At 33.1% G+C, this 21,237-nt stretch overlaps 2 protein-coding genes across 2 annotated transcripts; one reads left to right on the forward strand and one right to left on the reverse strand.

Annotated features, from left to right (window-relative positions):
• The first annotated feature begins 1,403 nt into the window (after positions 1 to 1,403).
• On the forward strand, positions 1,404 to 5,523 carry LOC107766951 (putative leucine-rich repeat receptor-like protein kinase At1g68400). Its single transcript, XM_016585866.2, has 2 exons — positions 1,404 to 2,845; positions 4,660 to 5,523. Exons 1-2 carry the CDS (start codon positions 1,513 to 1,515, stop codon positions 5,328 to 5,330), a joined length of 2,004 nt encoding a protein of 667 aa, XP_016441352.1. The 5' UTR covers positions 1,404 to 1,512; the 3' UTR covers positions 5,331 to 5,523.
• Positions 5,524 to 6,878: 1,355 nt separating this feature from the next.
• On the reverse strand, positions 6,879 to 11,812 carry LOC107766950 (glycosyltransferase BC10). The gene is made up of 2 exons (XM_016585865.2): positions 11,144 to 11,812; positions 6,879 to 7,658 (listed from the first exon to the last, which is right to left on the reverse strand). The coding sequence occupies exons 1-2, from the start codon at positions 11,732 to 11,734 to the stop codon at positions 7,014 to 7,016; spliced, it is 1,236 nt and encodes a 411-aa protein (XP_016441351.1). The 5' UTR covers positions 11,735 to 11,812; the 3' UTR covers positions 6,879 to 7,013.
• Positions 11,813 to 21,237: the final 9,425 nt, after the last annotated feature.

Raw genomic sequence — 21,237 nt, forward strand, 5'->3', positions numbered from 1 at the left:
ATCCTTAGATTTAAAAAATATATATACACTACTGAATCTTTATTGTATCATGTTACACAAATACCAACGATTATGATCATTCTAATTTAGCTAGTCTTTATTTTTATTTTCTTATCATTCTAAATTAGTAACCTACAAAAGATGGTAAGTGACACATAACTAGTTTAAAATCATTTAAGCTCAAATGTATTATTAATAGTATTATTTTGGATCCATTTTAACCTCCTTCTTTCACTGGAAAGGGGACAATATGCTCTTAACAGCTTGTTTGGATAATTATTGCCTTTATATTGTATCGTATTGTTATTTTAAATATAATTTTTTTATTGTTACTTAAATTTTATTATATTATATCGTTAAATCTTTGGTTACGTAACAACTGATTTGGTGTGATCGCGTTGTTATTTTTTTTCCTCCCATCTTGCCCTTCATTATTAATAAATAATCTTATTTATCATTTCTCCTATCTTTTTATATAATAATTCTACCTCGTATCATAATTTTTTTAATAATATTACAAGTTTATTCTTCATATTGCTGGTGCGTAATATCATAAAACGATAGCAAATGATACAGTTTATCCAAATATTATATTCATCAAACGATACAGTACAATATAATATAATACGATAAGATATATTATAAATCGATATATAACAACCATCCAAACAAGCTGCAAGGAGGCTACTCAACCGATAGGAATAGGTGCTTGTTTCCACAACTGAAAGATAATCAGAAGCATGATTGGAAATAGAATAAGATTGAGGAGCGGGGTAAAACCATTCTCATAAGGTCCAAAATAAGTATTATATTAAAATAAAAAAGACATAAAATAATTTTTATAAAAATATATTCCGATTTCAAAAAATGATCTAAAAAACCTGAGTAGGGATAAAGAATAATGTGAGAAAATGTAAAGAATAACTTAGTCAAATAATACGTGTAACGAACTTATTAAATAGTTTTGTGTGATAAGACAATGGACCTTGTTATTATTTTGGAAGTTTATATTTTTATATATTAATATATAAAGTATTCTCGTCACAAGAAATGCAAAACTTTATGAAAACTCTAACATTCTTGCAGAATTTATAGTTGGGCAATTAAAGAATAAAGTTTCCTTTCGAAAAGAAGTGAAAAAGGCTATTGAGAACAAGCAGATACATTGATTATTGCTCTTATATAATTCGAGGGCATCAAAATTTGGATACTTTTAGACGAGGAATAAATTAATATATGTAGAATATATTTATTTAGCGATTATAATTATATTTGATCGAAGCAAAATATGTTAAAAGCACTTATTTTAAACATTAAAAAAAATAAAAATAAAAAGACTAGAGACTATAGTAGTAGTACTAAAATACGAGCCAGCATTAATTATCCTGAAATGTGACATTATTTTCATACATTAATTACACTCAACTCCTCCTTCCCGTTACCACCTTCTCTCTTTCCCTACTTCTTCACACTCTACACTCTCCACTCTCTCTCTCCTTCACTCTCTCTTCAATGGCTACAAAACTCCATTACACAGCTATCTCCTTCTTCTTCCTCTTCTCTTTTCTCCAATTTTCTTCTTCTCTTAACCCAGATATTCAACCATTACTAGCTTTCAAATCAGCTTGTGATTCAACCAACTCACTTTCAAACTGGAACTCAAGCACTAACCCATGTACATGGACTGGAGTTTCATGTCTAAACAACCGAGTCTCTCGTCTCGTTCTTGAAAATCTTAACCTTAAAGGGTCTTTTCAAAACCTTTCATTTTTAAAAGAACTTCGTGTACTTAGCTTAAAAAACAACCAATTTTCAGGTCCTGTTCCGAATCTTTCTAACCTTACAGCTCTTAAACTTCTGTTTCTTTCGCATAATGAGTTTTCTGGGGATTTTCCTGTGTCTTTAACGTCTCTTTTTAAGCTGTACCGGCTTGATCTGTCGTATAATAACTTTTCCGGTGAGATTCCGGCGAGTGTAAACCGTTTAACTCATTTGCTTACTCTTCGTTTAGAAGAAAATGATTTTTCCGGTGAGATTTCTGGGGTTAAGCTATCTAACCTTCAAGAGTTTAATGTTTCGGGTAATAAACTTGTTGGGGAAATACCCATTTCGCTTTCTGGTTTTCCGGTTTCTGCATTTGTTAAAAACCGGGTTCTTTGTGGTTCTCCGTTGCCAAAATGTGCGGTGAATATTCCTCGTGACCCGACAATGGCAGCTCCGGTGAGTCCAAAAAGTACTGTAGCGTCTTCTCCTAGTATATTGCCTGTGACCACAACATCCGCTAGTCCAAAAGTAACACGTCATAGCAATGGAAGTAAGATGAGTTCATTAGCAATAATTGCGATAATACTCGGGGATGTGTTTGTTCTTGTTGTTGTTTGTTTATTGCTCTACTGTTTCTTCTGCACTCGGAAAATGTCATCTCAGAAACATGGGTCACAGATTCTTGAAGGTGAGAAGATTGTGTACTCGTCGAGCCCGTATCCGAATACGGGCTCGGGTCAGGGCCAAACGGGCGGGTTCGAGAGGGGGAAGATGGTGTTTTTCGAAGGGGCGAAGAGGTTTGAGCTCGAGGATTTGTTGAGAGCTTCAGCTGAGATGTTGGGGAAAGGTGGATTTGGGACTGCTTATAAGGCAGTGTTGGATGATGGAAATGTAGTGGCTGTGAAAAGATTGAAAGAATTGAATGTTTATGGGAAAAGGGAATTTGAGCAACAAATGGAAGTTTTGGGAAGACTAAGACATCCAAATTTGGTTGGTTTGAAAGCATATTATTTTGCTAGAGATGAGAAGTTGCTGGTCTATGATTTCATGACTAATGGCAACTTGTTTTGGCTTCTTCATGGTATGTTATTTTCAACCTTTTGTTCTTCAAGAAATTGATAGTAATAAAATATTTACAGATGACTTGTTTATTTTTAATTCTTACGGTTGTATATTTTCCTATTTCTAGTTCCTTGTTATTAAACGGTGCGTCATTATTACCAGTAGTCGACACTAGTCTTGTATTACGTGTTCTTGGTTATTACTATATGTTTTGACATTTGCTTCGGCTGCCTTTTACCTTGTTGTTGCTATTATTTGGTTATTGCTTCCTTCTACTGTTTTTGAGCTGGGTCTATCGGAACTAGCCTCTTCACATTCATCCTTCATAAGGTAGATCCTTTGTAAGGTAGAGGTTAGGTCTGCATACACATTACTCTCTCCAGATCTCACTTGTGGGATTCCACTGGATTTTTTGTTGTTTATTTTAATGAAAATGTGATCTTTAGAATTGTGTTGTTGAAAAGAATATTGATTTGATTTTGTGGGGGGGGGGGGGAAAAGTTTGGCAATTAGTAGCATAAATCACATGGGGTTTGAGTCTGGCTTTTTGTCTTTAATTGCTTTTTGGTCTGCAACTGTTAATCAGGACTAGCCTCTGTTGCATAATAGGAATTGAGATGGGATGTATGATTGTCAATACTAGACAGTAATTTTGGGGGTTTTTTGATGGCCACTACTGAGAGCTTTGGTTATGGTTTGTTTAGTAGTAATTGTTTATGAAGAAAAAGTTACATAATTGAAGCCAGTCATGTGGGATTACTGAAAATCAATATAATATCATTTTAGTCCTGTTTGAGAGTTCTTTTTCTCCAATTGGAGCTTCAAAATGAGTGCTGGTGACTGACCACTTATTCAAGTTGCATTTGGGATGGGCAGTTGGGATTTGTGTAGAATTTGCATCAGATATGCATTTACATTACAATAGTGATTATGTTGTTCATTACACGATATAACTTATATAGTCAAGTATTAGAGTTTTTTTGGAAAGGTATGTTAGTAATTTACATTCTTTGTAACATAGTTTAATCTTGATAGTCGAATGCAGGGAGTTTCATATTTAAGTTCAAACTTTCTGTTAGATCCTATGTTGCGCGACTCTCCAAAATGTTGTCGTACTCGTGTCGGATCCTCCATTCAAAAATGCACTACTTTTGGAGGATCCAACACGCACCCGGTGACATTTTCGGAGAGTCCGAGCAACATAAGTCGGATCTTATTTTTAAAAAGTTTTTTAAAGAATCTAATTTACTCAAAATGGTCTTAAAGTGAGAAGATCAGATCAAAGGAAGTCTCTTACCAGCTGTATATAATGTGTTTTTCTCTCTTCTTTGGGCTAAAGCAAAAGAAGCAAAATTCCACCTTTTTAGGCAATGGATACCCTACTGTCCCATTTAGCTCTACAGCTTTTGCTTGTCTTTTTGACCTCACAAGTTTTTCACATAGTGCCATTCTGCAAATCTTGCATAAGTTGGGTAGGTAGATAATGAAATAAGCTCTTGTTCGTTTCTGCTTCAAATAGTACAGGATCAACATCTTGTTGAATTGTACCTATCACTCATGTAACAGTAGACAGCTGCTTCAGATGTGATTTTTCTCATCTTAGGAATAAGAACTGTTATGTACTATTCCATCAAAAAGTTTGTTATGTCAAATTCATACTCCTGTCCTCTCTTCCCATGTTTTTGTTCTTTTGTCTGGTTACAGTTGCCCTTTCATCTTTCAATAACAAATACTAGTACTACATTAGGCAAATAAATAGAAAAATGGAAATATTTGATCTTTGTAGTAGTTTGGGTAAATATTTTGATGGGCATGAATCTTTTTTTGCTACAGGAAACAGAGGGCCGGGAAGAACTCCTTTGGACTGGACAACAAGGTTAAAGATTGCAGCCGGAGCGGCTCGAGGGCTAGCCTTTATCCACAACTCATGCAAATCCTTGAAACTAACTCATGGAAATATCAAGTCAACTAACATCCTCATTGACAAAGGTGGCAATGCACGTGTCTCCGACTTCGGTCTAGCCATCTTCGCGACGCCATCTTCCGTCCCAAAAACCAATGGCTACCGCGCCCCTGAAGTAGCATTGGACGGTCGAAAAATAACTCAAAAATCCGACGTCTATTCCTTCGGGGTCCTACTCCTCGAGCTGCTAACAGGGAAATGCCCCTCGGTCGTGGATAACGGTGGTCTTGGGACTGGCTATGGAGGTGTCGTGGACTTGCCGAGGTGGGTGCAATCCGTGGTGAGGGAAGAGTGGACGGCGGAGGTGTTTGATTTGGAGTTGATGAGGTATAAGGACATTGAGGAAGAAATGGTGGGGTTATTGCAAATAGCAATGGCATGTACTGCAGCATCACCAGATCAAAGGCCAAAGATAAATTATGTTGTGAAAATGATAGAAGAGTTGAGAGGGGTTGAGGTTTCACCTTCTCATGACACTGCTGATTCTGTTTCTGACTCGCCTGCTGTTTCTGAAGATAATACATGTGGTGCTAGTCAGTGACCCTTAACTTAGGCTCTTAGCTAGTAAAAAGGGCAGGCTGTTACACTAAGCTCCCGCAATGCGCGCGGGGTCTGGGGAACGGCCGGACAACAAGTAGTGAAAGTTTTTGGTTTATTGTTCTGAGTTCTGTAAATTAACCTTTTAGTCTTGGTCTTTTTCCTATAAAAGAGAAATTAGGAGAACGTTTACAAGCTGAAATTATGCTTCTTTTGTCATGTTTAGATTTATTTTTCTATAAGTAAAGCTTTAATTTTTTTTTAAATAATGCTTCATTAGAAATGAAAAGGGGAGTCTTGGCGTAATTGGTAAAGTCACCTCCATGTGACCAGGAGGCCATGAGTTCAAGCCATGAAAACAACCTCTTGCAAAAATGCAAGGTAAGAGTGTGTGCAATAGATCCTTGTTTGTGGTCCGACCCTTCCCCGAACCCCGCACATAGCGGGAATTTAGTGCACAATTAAACATCAGATGGAGCTATGACTTCTAATTCCTTTGTTGAAAGTTGGCCTTTTCCCAAATAAGTAAGTACTATTTGCTGCGGACTTTCCAAAAAAATGTAAAACAATTTTCACTTGGACACAATTATTCTTAATATAATTTTAGTACTAATTAATGCAATAACAATTTTCATTTCCTCTTCTCAGTCTGTCTTCTATATAAGTTTCATACTTACCGAGTTGAGCATGCAACATAGGTCTTGAAGTTGCTAACACCATTAATATCATATTTTTAAAACAAACCAAAACAAATATATTGTTGCTGATTCCGAAAAATAGAATAACCTAATTACTTTTCCCTATATGAAACTTCCCGCTCCTAAAAAAAAAACTTGATATACTCCCTTCGTTCACTTTTATTTATCCATTATACTAATAATATTTTCACTTTTACTTGTCCATTATACTAAATCAAGAGAAAGACAATCTTTTTTTTCTTTTTCTGTTTTACCCTTATCATTAAATACTCATTCCTCAAATCATTTTCCAAAACTTTTGAAAATGATATTATTATTATTATGGGTAAAATTATAAAATATATATTTTATTTATTTTTTCTTAAAGGGATTTGATCCTTTCGCGTATCGGCCCCATACTTCTTTGAACTCCTTTCTTCTAACGTAAGAAAGTGACACAGGCAAAAGTCAAAAGTGGACAATTAAAAGTAAAGCACAAGGACAACAACAACAACAACAACAACAACAACAACAACAACAACAACAACAACAACAACAACAACAACGACCCAGTATAATCCCGCAAGTAGGATCTGGGGAGGGTAATATGTACGCAGACCTTACCCCTACCCCGAAGGGTAGAGGCTGTTTCCAGGAAAAGTGAACGGAGGGAGTACGCTAAAAATCTATTTGCATATGTATTTACATTAAATCAACAAATGCAAGATGTGTATCTTTTATAGATACATTATCCACTTAACCATAGTTAAATCTTATGTATTCTCATAGTAATTTTTAACTGCTTATGTTAAATTGCTTGATTAGTTTTGCAGATGTCTTGTCTCACTTTGAAGAACACAAATTAATGAAGACTATGATTTATTTTTTCCCATCAGACATTGTTGAACTGATGGAAAAATCAAACAATGAAAAATTATTGATCATGTGATCACTTGTTACAAAAGAATTGGTTTTTCATATACATAAAAATGTGTTAATTAATCCTATTATTATCTGTTAAAATGCATAACCTTTGGTGCAAAAATCAGAAGTCTACTCAAAGCATGAGTAGTGAACTTTCTTGCAAACAAATAACACACATTTGTCTTCTCACCATTGTACACACATTGGCTCTCACTCCTCAACTTCTCCAAAAACTCAACAGTAACATCTGACCTATGAAATCGGGCCGGGTGGGGCCCGCCTTTCGACCAATCGACCCAAGTCAAGGTCCGACCCGAATTCCTCTTCCCGAATTTCATGCTCACAAATGTCGGCAAGTAATGCTCGTCAGCATAACACGAACCTGTGCAATATTTCTGGAATAGTGGAAAATACGTCTTGTCTGAAATGACCTCGATAGCGAGATCTCTATCCATTTCGAACCATTGAGACCCTTTCATCCATTGTTGACTCTTGATTGTTGGGCTCATTTGAGGACGATATCGACCTCGGCCCACTGGGCCGGGGAGATCATACGTCTCCACGAAACTTTTCGTGGAGTTCATTACGTAAGTGTAGATTGTGGAGAAATTGAACAATGGAATGCAAGCCTCTGAAAGGAGAACAAATCTTTGGTTTGAGATATCAAGAAGAGCATTTGCTAGTAATCTTTTCTCAGCCTCTACCATGTTTACTTTGCCCCATTCCACTTCCTGCATTGGTCAAGAGAACAAATTTTAAATATGCAACATTAATATAACACTATCAAGAAACTTTATCATTGAACTTTTGCAAGAAATTAAGTAAGAAACTAATATATTTGCCAAGTACTAAATACATACATCTTGGGTTATAAATACCGGAACCAACTACGCATGTTCATTCAGAAAAAAACTTACTCGCACTCGATATTTACATCTCATATGCACTTCTATGGCTAACCATGGTTAGTGAATATGTACTTTTGCTTCAAATATCTTTTACTTAACTATGGTAAATCAATGTCGGTTTGGTGTAAACATCGTGGGTAGGTAAACTTTTTCTTGCTCTTAATTACATTAAAAGCACATTAAATACATAAGGAGAATGAAAACTGTACTACTTCACATATAAAGACTATAGATTCAATTGAAGGAATCTCTTATATGTGATTTATAAATGTAATTTGTGGTCCTAAACACATCAGAAAGGGGCCCAGAGTATTTATATGGCTATAAAACCTTCTCATTAACGGTAGAATTGAAAATTTAAGCTAAATTGTTTCCAAATTTAGAAAGAGGTCATTCTTTTTGGAACGGACTAAACAGGAAATAGGTTCACATAAAATATAACGGTGGGAGTACATTATACTACTGCATATATAGTAGGTATTTAGCCACCAAACAACTTAAAATTGTTATTTGGTTAACCTATCATAGTCTTTTCCTACGATTAATTGAAATTAACTTATACCCTAATGTACATTGTACACATAATTTTGGTTTTATGTAGATTCTATAAAAATGTATATTAACGTGAATTACATTAAAAGTTGGGTAGACACAACTTAAATTAGAAGGAAAGACAAACTGAAACATGCAGCAGTTAGGGAATAGTAATAATGCATGCAACTATGCAATAAACAAGTTAGGTCTATGCTTGAGAAACTTATAAAATTTCTCGCACTTGGCGTTTATACCAAGTCAATAAATGCAAGATACGGTATATAAACATTTTAGTCCTCACTTTATTTCACAAGTCTTAAAGTTAAATTGCATAGTAAATTTTTTCTCTTGAGAAGAGGCAAGTTAAACATTGTTTTGTTATGCTAGATTAAAGAATGTGTTTAACAATTTAGCTATTGTTTTTTTATGGTATTAGTTCATTATAGATGTATAATTGAAGAAATATGATGTAATAGTTAGCAGACAAGTAGGGAATATGAGCAAGAAAATCTATCTGTTTTTGGTAGTTAGAAGCATTAAGTTGTTACTAGAATAGGTTGGGGGTAGGACCATTTGCATTAGAGATGGCCAAATGATCTCTTGCTTTTGGCTACAAAAAGAGATATATCTTTTAATGGTTGTGAAATTTTTGGGCTCACAAATTGTTTGATCTAACAAGATTTCTATATCGGTATCCGGTATTCGCATCGGAGCCCCAATAAATCCGGATTCACTTTGAGAAGTTCTATATTGGGAGTAAAATGCTCCCTAATAAAGGCTATTCCATATCTAGAGCTCGAACGTGAGACCTCTGGTTAAAGATGAAAAAGTACTTATTGCTCCACCACTGACACTTGTTGGTGTTTGATCTAACAAGATTGTAACAAAACAAGGCCATAGAGTAGTTTGCTTCTCATTAAAGCACACATGGGTTCTACATTAACTTGCATTCCTAGCAAGTTGCACATAGAAAATTAAAACAATAGCTTTCTAATGTTGGAATTTTCAGTATGTGAAATGATTTTTTTTAAAAAATTTTCTAACCCCAAGAGTAAAAAAAAGAGAATGTTATATATAGTCAGACCTCTATAACAACCTTGCATGTTTTGATTTTTTGTGATTGTTATATTAAAGTGCTGCTATAGGAAACATATATTATAACATAATACGAATTACGAAGAATGGTGCCAAATTTAATACACATTGATCAGTAAGTAAATAACTTGTTATAAAAATTAAGTAAACGTATAACTTAAGTCGTTAATAATTTTGCAAATGCTGGCTAATTTTGAATGACCAATTTGAAAACTGGCTAGCCCATGCTATTTTTTACATTTTCCTAGGGTCTTTTTCACGTATAGCTCACGTCAAAAGTTATTTATATTCGGTAGCCGAAAAAGTATATAAAATTTGTATAACTTTTATATATAACATACAGAATATATACAAAAAATATATATTTTTCGACTATTATTTTAAGAGCGGCTATACAATATCATTTTTGTATTTTCTCCTAAGACCCAAGGGCCGGCCATGCAAATCAATTGGTCACAATGTACAAATGTAAGACATTAAAATTTTTGGGCAAAGTATAAAAATTAGTCGGTTGGCAGAAACTCATTGCATTTGCTAGTTATATATATATATATATCATTTGCTGGCTACTATTTTTGGGAGCGATTAAGAAAATACATTTCTAAAAAAAATTCTTTCATAATGAGATGGAAATTTCAACACGATATTGAGACCAAGAACAGGTCGTTTTTGCTAATAAATCCAACAACTAGGATTTCTAGAAAACCACTAGGTTTCTAATAAATCCACTTAGAAAAGTTAATCCTCGAATTCTTTTCAAAGTCGTTAATTTCTTTTAAATTTAGATCCATTTAAATCATCATTTTTGCTTTTCTTTATTGACTAATCCTTTTGGAATAGTAAAGAACGTGATGATTCTCGACTTCGTCTTGACTTTTCATAACAGAAAGAATCATAGCCCTTAGACTTCACTCCATTCTTTTCTTTACAATTCAATAACTTAAATATCCTTCATTAACTATTCTTTTTTAATTCCATTAATTTTTTAATTTGTCAGAGTCCTACACAAACTTTACTAATGTGACAAAATGGTCTACTATTTTGCCCCACTAATGACACATAAATTCCAGCGTAGCATAGTATAGTGACAAATATTATAAGCCAAAAAAAGATTTTATCCACCTTATGAATTCTAGCAGCCTTAATTGTTAAGAAAAATACTACTTTTCTACCACATTATTTATTCTTTAAAGTTTTTGCACACCCATTAACAAAAAATTTAATACTAATTTACCATAAAAAATATTTCTCTAAATAATCTCGAAGTTCAGTAGCGCAACAACAACGACAATAACATACCCCGTATAATCTCTTAAGTAGGGTCTCGGAAGAGTAGAGAGTATGCAGCCTTACTCGTACGTGTTTCAGAAAGCGCATTGTTCAAAAAAAACTCGGAAGATAACGAGTCCACATAGTGTCCTCTATCTTTCTCCACTTAAATATTACTATAGGTTATTATGTCACCGAATTAACAACAACAACAACAACAATAATATATCTAGTATATCCCATAAGTGGAATCTGGATAGGGTAGTGTGTACGCAGTCCTTACCCCTATCTTATGCAGGTGGAGAGACATGTTTTCGATAGACCCTCGGCAACAAGCTAAACTACTAATTGAAAACAATATGAAAGAAATTGAAATAAAAATGAAAAAACAAACAAACAAAGAAACTGACCTTGCTTGGAATTCTCCTGCCATGAAAAATCGGACTTTCAGGTTGTGATTGATTATAAGAAGGATCAGAATGCACATAAATGGAGTAAAACCCTTCATTTCCTTTAAAAAACATTTCCCAAAGTGGTGATAATAAAACTGGCCCTCTTGTTAAAAACATAAAAGCAACTTTTGGAACTTTTTTAAATGGAAATTCTTGAATTTTTGGTACCATAGAAGCTCTCCATAATAATTCTTCATCACTCATATCATGTTGAAGTAAACTAGGTGGTTTAATATACTCATTCAACCCTACTCGGGGTGGCGGCGACAACGGCGGCGATGACGGTGGTGGTGGTGGAGATGGTGGTGAAAAGGATTGTGAAGAAGATGAATATGATAATATTTGGCTATTAATGACTTGTAAATTGAGGCTATAAAAATTCTTGAAATAAAAAGTGAAAATAATACCACAAGTTAAACCACAAGCAAAGAAAAAGAAAGAAGAAAAAAGATTTAGAATATTTAATGGGGTGTTAAATAGCTTGATAGCCATTGCTATGGAGTTTTGATCTTGATTTTTCATTGTCTTTGGACAAAGAGAAACACACATAGAAGAGAGAAGAAGAAATAATATTTGAATGAAGAAATAAGATTTTATAGTAAATCTAGTGGCAAACTAAGTACCTATTACTAATCATATTTATAAACCAAGTATTAAATAAAGTCTAATATATATACCAAAAAAAATACCCCCAAAAAAAAATCATGCTTTTGTTACAACTTGGAATATAAGTCAACCTTCCATATATGTCATCCACGCGTGCTAAATATAGAGAGCGGTTATTTAAGCCCCTATATAATAATATAATTATAGTAAGTGTAACTTTCTATATAAAGACTATTGTAAGAATTATTTTAAGCATATAATATGAATTTAATGTGATTTAATGTAACTTGTAACTTGGGGAAGGGCTATACTGATCTTCGAGTTTTACTTTTAGGCATTAATTGTATAAAAAATATTTACATAACATAACATAATATAATAAAATATAATATAATATAATATAATATATAAAAGTGAAATTAAATTGTTTATATATAACTTAAAACCATGTTATATATTAGCCGCCAAACTGCTATAAAAGGAGGTCTGCAAACTCTAGATCGTTCAAATGAGGTGGATTTTTGGAAAGAAAATATTAATGGAAAAGTCAATTTTTTCTTTTTCAAATACTAGAAGGAAAAGGAAAGGAAATTACATGTGCCAGTAGACAAAGAGGAAAGTGGAATTGGCAATTTTTGGGGAATTAGGGACCCATTATTTTCATAAAAGTTATTTCTGACCATGCTAAGGTCCCTAATATACTTTTAAAGGCTATTTATTTCGGCACAAATTCATATGCACTCGATATTTATACCAATTTAATGTATAGATTATACGTATTTTTACGTTCATTTTCATCACAAAATCATAATTAACTAATCTATAGTTTCACCTTAATATATGACTTAACGAATATGTAAACATCGAGTGCAAAAAAGATTTTACAGTTTCGTCTCTCAAATATAAGTTATTTTTGCTAATAAATCTCTTTTAAAATATTTAGCGTTTGAAAAAATTAGAAAAAGATATTTAGTTTTTCAAATCTACCTTTGCTGCTCAAATCATTAAAGTCTTAATTTAATGAAACTTTTAAGGAAAAACTAAATAATAGTTTAAGCAAAAAAAAGTTTTATTATTAAGCTGTTAAATATTTTCTCCAAAAGGGTAAAAAATACTAAAAGGGAAATTATATAGACCGGAGAAAGTACTAAATTAATGGACAAATTTGGCCACTCAAAAATTTTCATATAATTAAATAAGGTATGGGCCTAATGGAAAAATCAAATAAAGAAACCTTCCACCTAGAAAAATAATTAAATAGTGGTGTTAGGGGGTATGTTGCTCGAAATTAAATAGGCAAATTGCCCCTTGTTTGAGGTCATCCTAAATTCCTAATACTTCCTATTTTTATTTCCTTTTTACTTTTTGTTTTTGTTGAAAATGAGCATAAAAAAGCAAGATTAAAAAAATTTGAAAATGTAGTCTAGTATTATACAATGGGTTTCAATCATCTGTCCCTTTAAACATTCTCACAAAATAATAAATTTTATAAGTTTTAGTAGCTCATCAAAATATTTATTAATCTTTTAACATTAAAATATTATCCATAGTGGATGTAGTATATACCTTGTCTTCCTCTAATTATTGTTTCTTTTATTGTCTTTTTTAGTTGGCAACTAATTTTCATTTACTTAAAAATTGCAATTTTTATAATATTATTGTGTAAAAGGAAAAGAAAATAAAAGAAGAATAAAAAAAAAACAATCACTATGAATATAGTTAGGTGGTCTAACTAACTAACATGAGGTTTATGGTATAGAGTCTCCTTTGTAAGAAAGCGTTTTACCCTCTAAAATGGGATTTTTCGGTAAGAATCTAAATTTAATCGACCCCTAATGCGGATACCGGATACTCGACTGAAACCACACAAAAAAAAGAATATAGTTAGTTGGTCTAACTAACTAACTTGAGGTCTTTGGTATGGAGTCACATTTGTTAGGGAGTGCTTTACCCTCTAAAGTGGGACTTTTCGGCCTGAATCCGGATTTAATCGGGGTCCAATGCGGGTACCGAATACCAGATGGAAACCACACAACAACAAACAACAACAACAACATACCCAGCAAAATTCCACTAGCGAGGTCTGGGGAGGAAAGGATGTACGCAGACTTTACCCCTACCCCCGAAGGGCAGAGAAGCTGTTTTCGGGAGACCCTCGGCTCAGCAAAAGAGATAATAATATCAAAAAAGAAATGCAAGAAGATATCTGTAACAACAAAAGAAGCATGAGAAGTAATAATAATATCTTAAAATATACCAAATAAGTGAAAAGGAGTGCAGTAATACAATCCTATGCAAAACAACAAAATAGCGTGTGAATACAACCTATGCCGCTACCAAACATAGGTAAAGCTCTATCAGACTACCCGGTACAAAGAGGAAAAAACTATACACTACCCCTAGCCTACAACCCTAATGCTCGATCTCCACATGTTCCTATCAAGAGCCATGTCCTCGAAAATCTGAAGATGCGTCATGTCTTGCCCGATCACCTCGCCCCAATTCTTCTTAGGCCGCCCTCTACCTCTTTTCGTACCTGCCAAAGCCAACCGTTCGCACCTCCTAACCGGGAAATCTATGGTTCTCCTCCGCACGTGTCCAAACCACCTAAGCCTCGCTTCCTGTATCTTGCCGTCTACGGGAGCAACGCCCACCTTCTCCCGAATATCTTCATTCCTTATCTTATCCAGTTTAGTATGCTCACACATCCATCTCAACATCCTCATCTCGGCTACTTTCATCTTCTGGATATGTGAATTCTTAACTGGTCAACACTCAGCCCCATATAACATAGCCAGCCTAACCACCGCTTTGTAGAACTTACCTTTGAGTTTCGGTGGTACTCTCTTGTCACACAGGACCCCAGATGCTAACCGCCATTTCATCCACCTCACCCCAATACGGTGCGTGACATCCCCGTCAATCTGCCCATCTACCTGGATAATAGACCCTAGGTACTTGACATCCCTGTCAATCTCCCCATCTCTCCGGAAACCACACAACAACAAAAGAGAATATAGTTAGTTGGTCTAACAATCTAACTAACTAACCTGAGGTCTCTGGTATGGAATCGCCTTTGTTAGGGTGCGCTTTACCCTCTAAAGTGGGACTTTCTGGTACAAATTCGGATTTAATCGGACCTAATACGAATACCGAATACCATATGGAAACCACAAAAAAAAATAGTTAGTTGGTCAAGGGGCCTCCAGTTCTAAGGCAGCCTGCAGGAAATAACAACAGAAGAAGTCCAATTTATTATGCATTAACTAGCTAGCTGCCATTGAATAACCAAGACTTTTCAAAAAGTTTTCCAAGCTGGTGGCCAAAACACAAAGACCATACAATTGACCTCTTCAACAATCCTACTATATTAATTACATGATTTTTCACTTTTTGCATTCAAATTTAGGTTAGTGTTTACACCAACTGAGTAAGTTATAGTTAATTAATACAAATTATAGAGGCAGAGCTAGGATTTGAACCTTATAGGTTCGGAATTATAATCCTTTGAAGTTACTAGGTTTTAAATTAATAATTTGTATATATTTATTGAATTTCTAAATACAAATATAGAGTTTAAACAAAAGCTATTGGGTTCGACCGCGATAAATTTTCGCTTTTGTTTATTAATATTTTGTGCGCATAATACGTTTACTTTAGTTGAAAATATATTATAGAGTTGTTAATATGTTTACTTTAGGTCCTATGCTCAGTGGCGGAGCCACCTTATAGGAAGGGGTGTCAAATTACACCCTTTCGCGAGAAAAATACACTATGTAGATAGGTAAAAAAAAATATATGTATCTTTACGATGTATTAACTCTCCTTAATATCCTGATATATTTACTTTTATATATTTTGACACACTTTAACGAAAATTATGACCTCACAATTGCCTATGCTTTCTAATACTCTTTTAGCCCTATTAGATTCTTATGCAAGCAGAAAATAATATAGAGAACTTTCAGATTTTTTATTTTTTGTATAATATTGCGCCTCATATAGTCGATTTAAATTTATTTGAGATTGAGTCGATTTAAATTTATTTGAGACTGAGACGTAGTTATTATTTTTGTAATGTGTGTTTGTAATTTTTTACCAACGTATAAACCCTTCTTTTTCTTTTTAAGTTTGACTAGCTAGTTTTTAGATGTTCCAACGCACCAAGTCGAAAAGATGCTGAGATTTTGTCAAATACCAATAAGTATATAATAAATATTTTAGGGAAACTTATACAAATGTTCCAAATAAATCTCAACTTACCAACCTCATTAGTCATAGACTTACCAAAACTAGCCAACAAAAATTGAAAAACCAAATAATAGGGTTCTTTCTATCAAAGAATCACATGCAAAAATCAGCTTCCATATTTTTAAGCGTGATTAACAACATTAGATACAAGATGGAAAGGAAATTTCATGGACGGGGTAGCAAATAAGGTGATGAAATACAAAAATCTATACAATATTCCAAAAATCTAAACAAAAAAGGAACTTTTTCAATGGGTATAGTTGAAATTCATTGAAAATATAAAGATAAGTCAATATACAAAATTTGAGGAAGATTGGAGGTGATTTGGATTGGTTTTGCATCAAAATTCGTAGTTAAATCGAGTTCAAAAAAGTCTTCTGCGACACAAGTATCAAACATGTATCACGCATGTATCTCACACACATGTATACATGGATATACATGTGATACAAATATGATACATATGTGATACACAGTGTGATACACATATCATTTTTTTTCATGTTCAGCTTTTACTTCGAATTTTCAATTCAAACCACCTCAAAACTTCACCAAATCATCCCAAAATTGAGATTCAAGCTCCTTAAGTTGTGCCCAATCTATTCTAATAACACTCGCTCAAAACAAAGCAAAAATTTGATATTTTTTTACTACAAATAGTTAATTGGCTAATTTGGCTAATATTAGTAATATTTTATCAATTGACCAATTTTTGTAATAAGCTACTTATAAATGGACATAGCCGATAATTTTCCAATATTTTACTATTATATTATCAGATCAGAATTAATTAAAGGTATTTGTCCCAATTGGAATAATGTACTAGCGTTTAACAAGTATGCATTTCGTCACGAGAAATCTTGTTAAAAGTCAAAATCTTTTATATCACTGAGAGTCAACTTTTAGAGGGGGCAAAGTATAGTACCGCAAGACAAACATGTGTGATACAAAATGACATAATCGAACATGTTTATATAAAAATGAAATTAGTCAATTATTAAAATAAAACACAGCAAATAAAAATATACAAAGATCTACTGTGATACTCGCAAATTTCACATTGATAAAATACGAAAAAGATACTAAGTATATATATAAACAAACCTTAAATCTTAGTAATACATTTTAAAGTTGTGTGGGCCCTAACTTAAAGCGGACAATATTATTGGTAGACTGAGCTTTTACTTTTAATACAACTAGTCGCTAGAGATAACACTCCAATCAACTAAAAGATATTTCGAGTTTTAAATTGTGTGTTTACAAATTCTCGGGAATTTCTCGATCGTTTACCAAAAAAATAATTGAGATTGTAACATCCAATCTGTTCGCCAAAGGAGGTGGGATGAATCGAAACTTTTGTTGCATTTACATAATATCTTTGTATGGTCGAGCTGAATGGGAGCTTTGACGTAACTAGTAAAGTTGTTGTCATGTGACCAGGAGGTCGCGGTTTCAAGCCGTGGAAACAATCTCTTGCAGATATGCAAAATAAAGCTGCGTGAATTCTGCGCATAGCGGGAACATAGTGCCAGGGGCGGCGCAAGAAAATTGGTGGCCTAAAACCAATTTTTAATGTGGGGCCTATCAGAAAGAAAAAAAATCATCTATATTTTTAATGGAAGTCTATTTTTCTATCTTTTTAAGATGTAAAGTTGTTAATAGTTTCTTTTATAAATAATTTAATCTCTCCTAAGATATTATTGATCTTAGATAATTGAACTAGATTCAAGAAGTTTATAACTTGATATCAAAATAATTTTTGATGTTCTAATATACTTGTTGAAATGCTTGAAACCTGAGGGGGGAAAAAAAGAAAAAAAAATGCGCAATATAGTTTTATTCAACGGTACTCTTCAACTTTTGTTTTTTATAGAAAAAATAAAACTCTTTTTTTCTACAGAAAACAATATAACTTCGAGAACTTAAGCTTTTTTGTAGAAATCAAGAAGAGAATATAAGAATGTAGTACCCGTTTTTTTATGAGAAAGATAAAAAATAAGACTTGGACTATTGAATTGCACTTTTTAGTGAGAAATGTAAAAAGAGAATAATAATATAGGTACCTCACTAATGATGTCAATCGTCAAATTTATATAATGAAAAGTTTTATATTCGCGAAGACGGTTTAGGGGGAGTGATTCTCTTTCTCCTATTTTTGCTTAAATGGTTACTTCAATACTAAATTAAAAGTTATATTTACTTTTTATGAAATAACTTTTTTTAAAATTTTAACATACCCAATATATTTAGACCCTACCTCTAAAGATTGTTGTGAGATGTATATGATCCAACTTACCTTATATTGGGTTCGAGTCATGTGATTGAAATAAATCCTGTTAAAACGTGTTCTTTCTTTTACTAGGCCTTATGCAATACGAATCTAGATTAATCGGGAGCTCAATACAAATACAAATAGAAAACAAAAGGAAAAATTTGGGTCCTTCAAAATTTGGGGGCCTAAAGCCTTTGCTTTAGTGGCTTGACCCTCGGGCTGCCCCTGCATAGTGCATCAGGCTGCCCCTTGTATGGTTAATCTAGCTGCGCCCATGTTTTGTATGCTAAAAAAAATGTGAGGTTATCATTTATTAACAATGACAATGCATGTGATTTACCAGTTAATGATTTGCTTTTTTGGGTAATTTCCAAATTCATTGTTTGGAAGGATCATACGATGTTCGTAGCTTCAACTTCTAAAAATAAAATAAACAAAGATTGTGGATTACTCCAATTTAGGTGAGATGTGCAATATTTCAATAAAATCCTAATTTAGAAAACGATTCTAAGAAATTGTGTTAAAAATAGTGTTATCTTTCTCTAGTACATTCACGCCTCTTGAAAGTGAATGTTAATAACCCGCTATAACATGTCAAACTATATTAATACATAATAAATTATTCTTTCCATTAATTACGTATTTTATGCCTTGTAGGAGTGATTCCGAGCTATGTAGATGTTATGGAATAAATTCAAGCTAATTGGAGCTTTGAAGTCTGAGTAAAAGCCCAAGAGATTAAGCCGAAATCACGTTTGGGGGTCGAGAACCATGTCTGGACTTAAAAAACGAAGCAAAAACACAGACTCTGAGAATCCACCACAATCGCGGCTGCCTATTTTCTGCTGCTGTCAATTTTGCACTCTCTCTGACAAACCCCGCGTGGCGTGTGCCCCATGCGGCGCACTTGTGCAATTTTTACAGAGTCCCAATCCTATTTCGTGTTGGAAAAGGTATTTTCGTCTAGGCACGACCCTACTTGGTATGAATACATGTAAAAACGTTATTTTTGGGATTTTTGATATACTTTAGACCTAGGGACACACGGGAGCATTCGGGAGCAAGGATATCTCAGATTTCTTTATCGGTTCTTAGTATTTTCAATTATCCAACACTTATGAAATTGTTTGTGTTACATCCCGTGAATTTGACAACATTAATACTGTTATATATATTTGATATGGTATTTTGAGTGGAATAATGTACTATGCGTTTAACAAGTATGCATTTCGTCACGAGGAATCTTGTTAAAAGTCAAAATCTTTTATATCACTAAGAGTCAACTTTTAGAGGGGGCAAAGTATACTACTGCAAGACAAACATGTGTGATACAAAATGACATAATCGAACATGTTTATATACAAGAAATTAGTCAATTATTAAAATAAAACATAGCAAATAAAAATATACAAAGATCTACCGCGATAACCCAAGCAAATCCTACATTAACAAAATACGAAAGAGATGCTGAGTATACATATAAACAAGCCTTAAATCTTATTGACGCATTTTAAAGTTTTGCGGACCCTAGACCTAAAGCGGATAATATTATTAGTAGACTGAGCTTTTACTTTTAATACAACTAGAGATATCACTCCAATCAACTAAAAGATATTTCGAGTTTTAAATTGTGTGTTACTAATTCTCGGGAATTTCACAAATACCAAAAAATAAAATGAGATTTTAACATCCAATAAACTTTTGTTGCTTTTACATAATATCTGTATGGTAAAGCTAGCTGCCCATGTTTTGTAAAGTAAAAATAAATGTGAATTTATCATTTATTATCAATGACAATGCATGTGATTTACCAGTTAATGATTTGCTTTCTTGGGTAATTTCCAAGTTCATTGTTTGGTAGGAACTTCCAGAAACTAAAAATAAAATAAAATAAAATTGCAGATTACTGTAATTTAGGTGAGTGCTTAATATTTCAATAAAATCCTAATTTAGAAAACGATTCTAAGAAAAAGTTTAGTATTATAAATAGTGATTTTTCTCTAGTATATTCACACCTCTTAAAAGTAAATGTTAATAACCCGCTATAACAGGTCAAACTATATTAATATTAAAGGTGTACATGGATTGGGTTGGTTCGGTTTTTATCAAAACCAAATCAAACTAACTATATCGGTTTGGATTGGTTCAGTTTTGTCGGATTTTTCGTATTTTCGGGGTTTTTTTTGTTACATGAATATTATTTCAATCTTACTTTGTTAAAATTATAAATAAAGCTTTGATAAGTGAATATATGTTTAGTAAATATGGAAAAAATTGACAAACATATGATCTATTTAAATATTCTAATGGGAGAATTTTTTTAGAAATACGTGATAGTTCTTTTCTTAGTCGTCTAACAATAATTTTTCGTTAATTTACGCTTTCAAGGTTAATACATGAGAGGATCCCAAATATTTCTATGTTTTCTAAAGAAAATTCACTATAAAGTCTTAAAAATATAAATAAAATTTATATATTTATATATCGGTTTGGTTCGGGTTTTTTATTCAATACCAAACCAAGTCAAACCAAACCTAGCCGGATTTTTTAATCGATTTGATTTAATTTTTCGATTTGGTGCGATTTTTCGGTTTGGTTTGAACACCTCTAATTAATACATAGTAAAAATATTCTTTGCACGATTAGTGTATATATATCTCTAGTGCATTCACGGTGCTTGAAAGTGAAGGGACAAAAAGAAACAAAATGGGATTAATTTTTTTTATAAGCAAAAGTCTTACGATTTTGAGACCATCAACGCAAAAGTTGATGATACTCAATTATTACAAGTGATTTGATTTTGTAAATATTTTTTATATTGTCCCTCGAAAAAATTTATAAACTCTATAAAAAACAAGGAAATAATAGGTCATCCAAAACTACGGGTGGGCGTTCGGGCAGTTCGGATTGCATATGAAATTTC

Source organism: Nicotiana tabacum, chromosome 20, assembly GCF_000715075.1.
Source record: "Nicotiana tabacum cultivar K326 chromosome 20, ASM71507v2, whole genome shotgun sequence".
NCBI classification, from domain to species: domain Eukaryota; kingdom Viridiplantae; phylum Streptophyta; class Magnoliopsida; order Solanales; family Solanaceae; genus Nicotiana; species Nicotiana tabacum.

Bases quoted from the DNA above. Each gene is read 5' to 3' on its own strand.
- LOC107766950 (XM_016585865.2), bottom strand. From the start codon at position 11,734: ATGTGTGTTTCTCTTTGTCCAAAGACAATGAAAAATCAAGATCAAAAC. The intron at 7,659-11,143 runs GTCAGTTTCTTT...TGACCAATGCAG, and splicing joins GCAGGAGAATTCCAAGCAAG to GAAGTGGAATGGGGCAAAGT.
- LOC107766951 (XM_016585866.2), top strand. From the start codon at position 1,513: ATGGCTACAAAACTCCATTACACAGCTATCTCCTTCTTCTTCCTCTTC. The intron at 2,846-4,659 runs GTATGTTATTTT...TTTTTGCTACAG, and splicing joins CTTGTTTTGGCTTCTTCATG to GAAACAGAGGGCCGGGAAGA.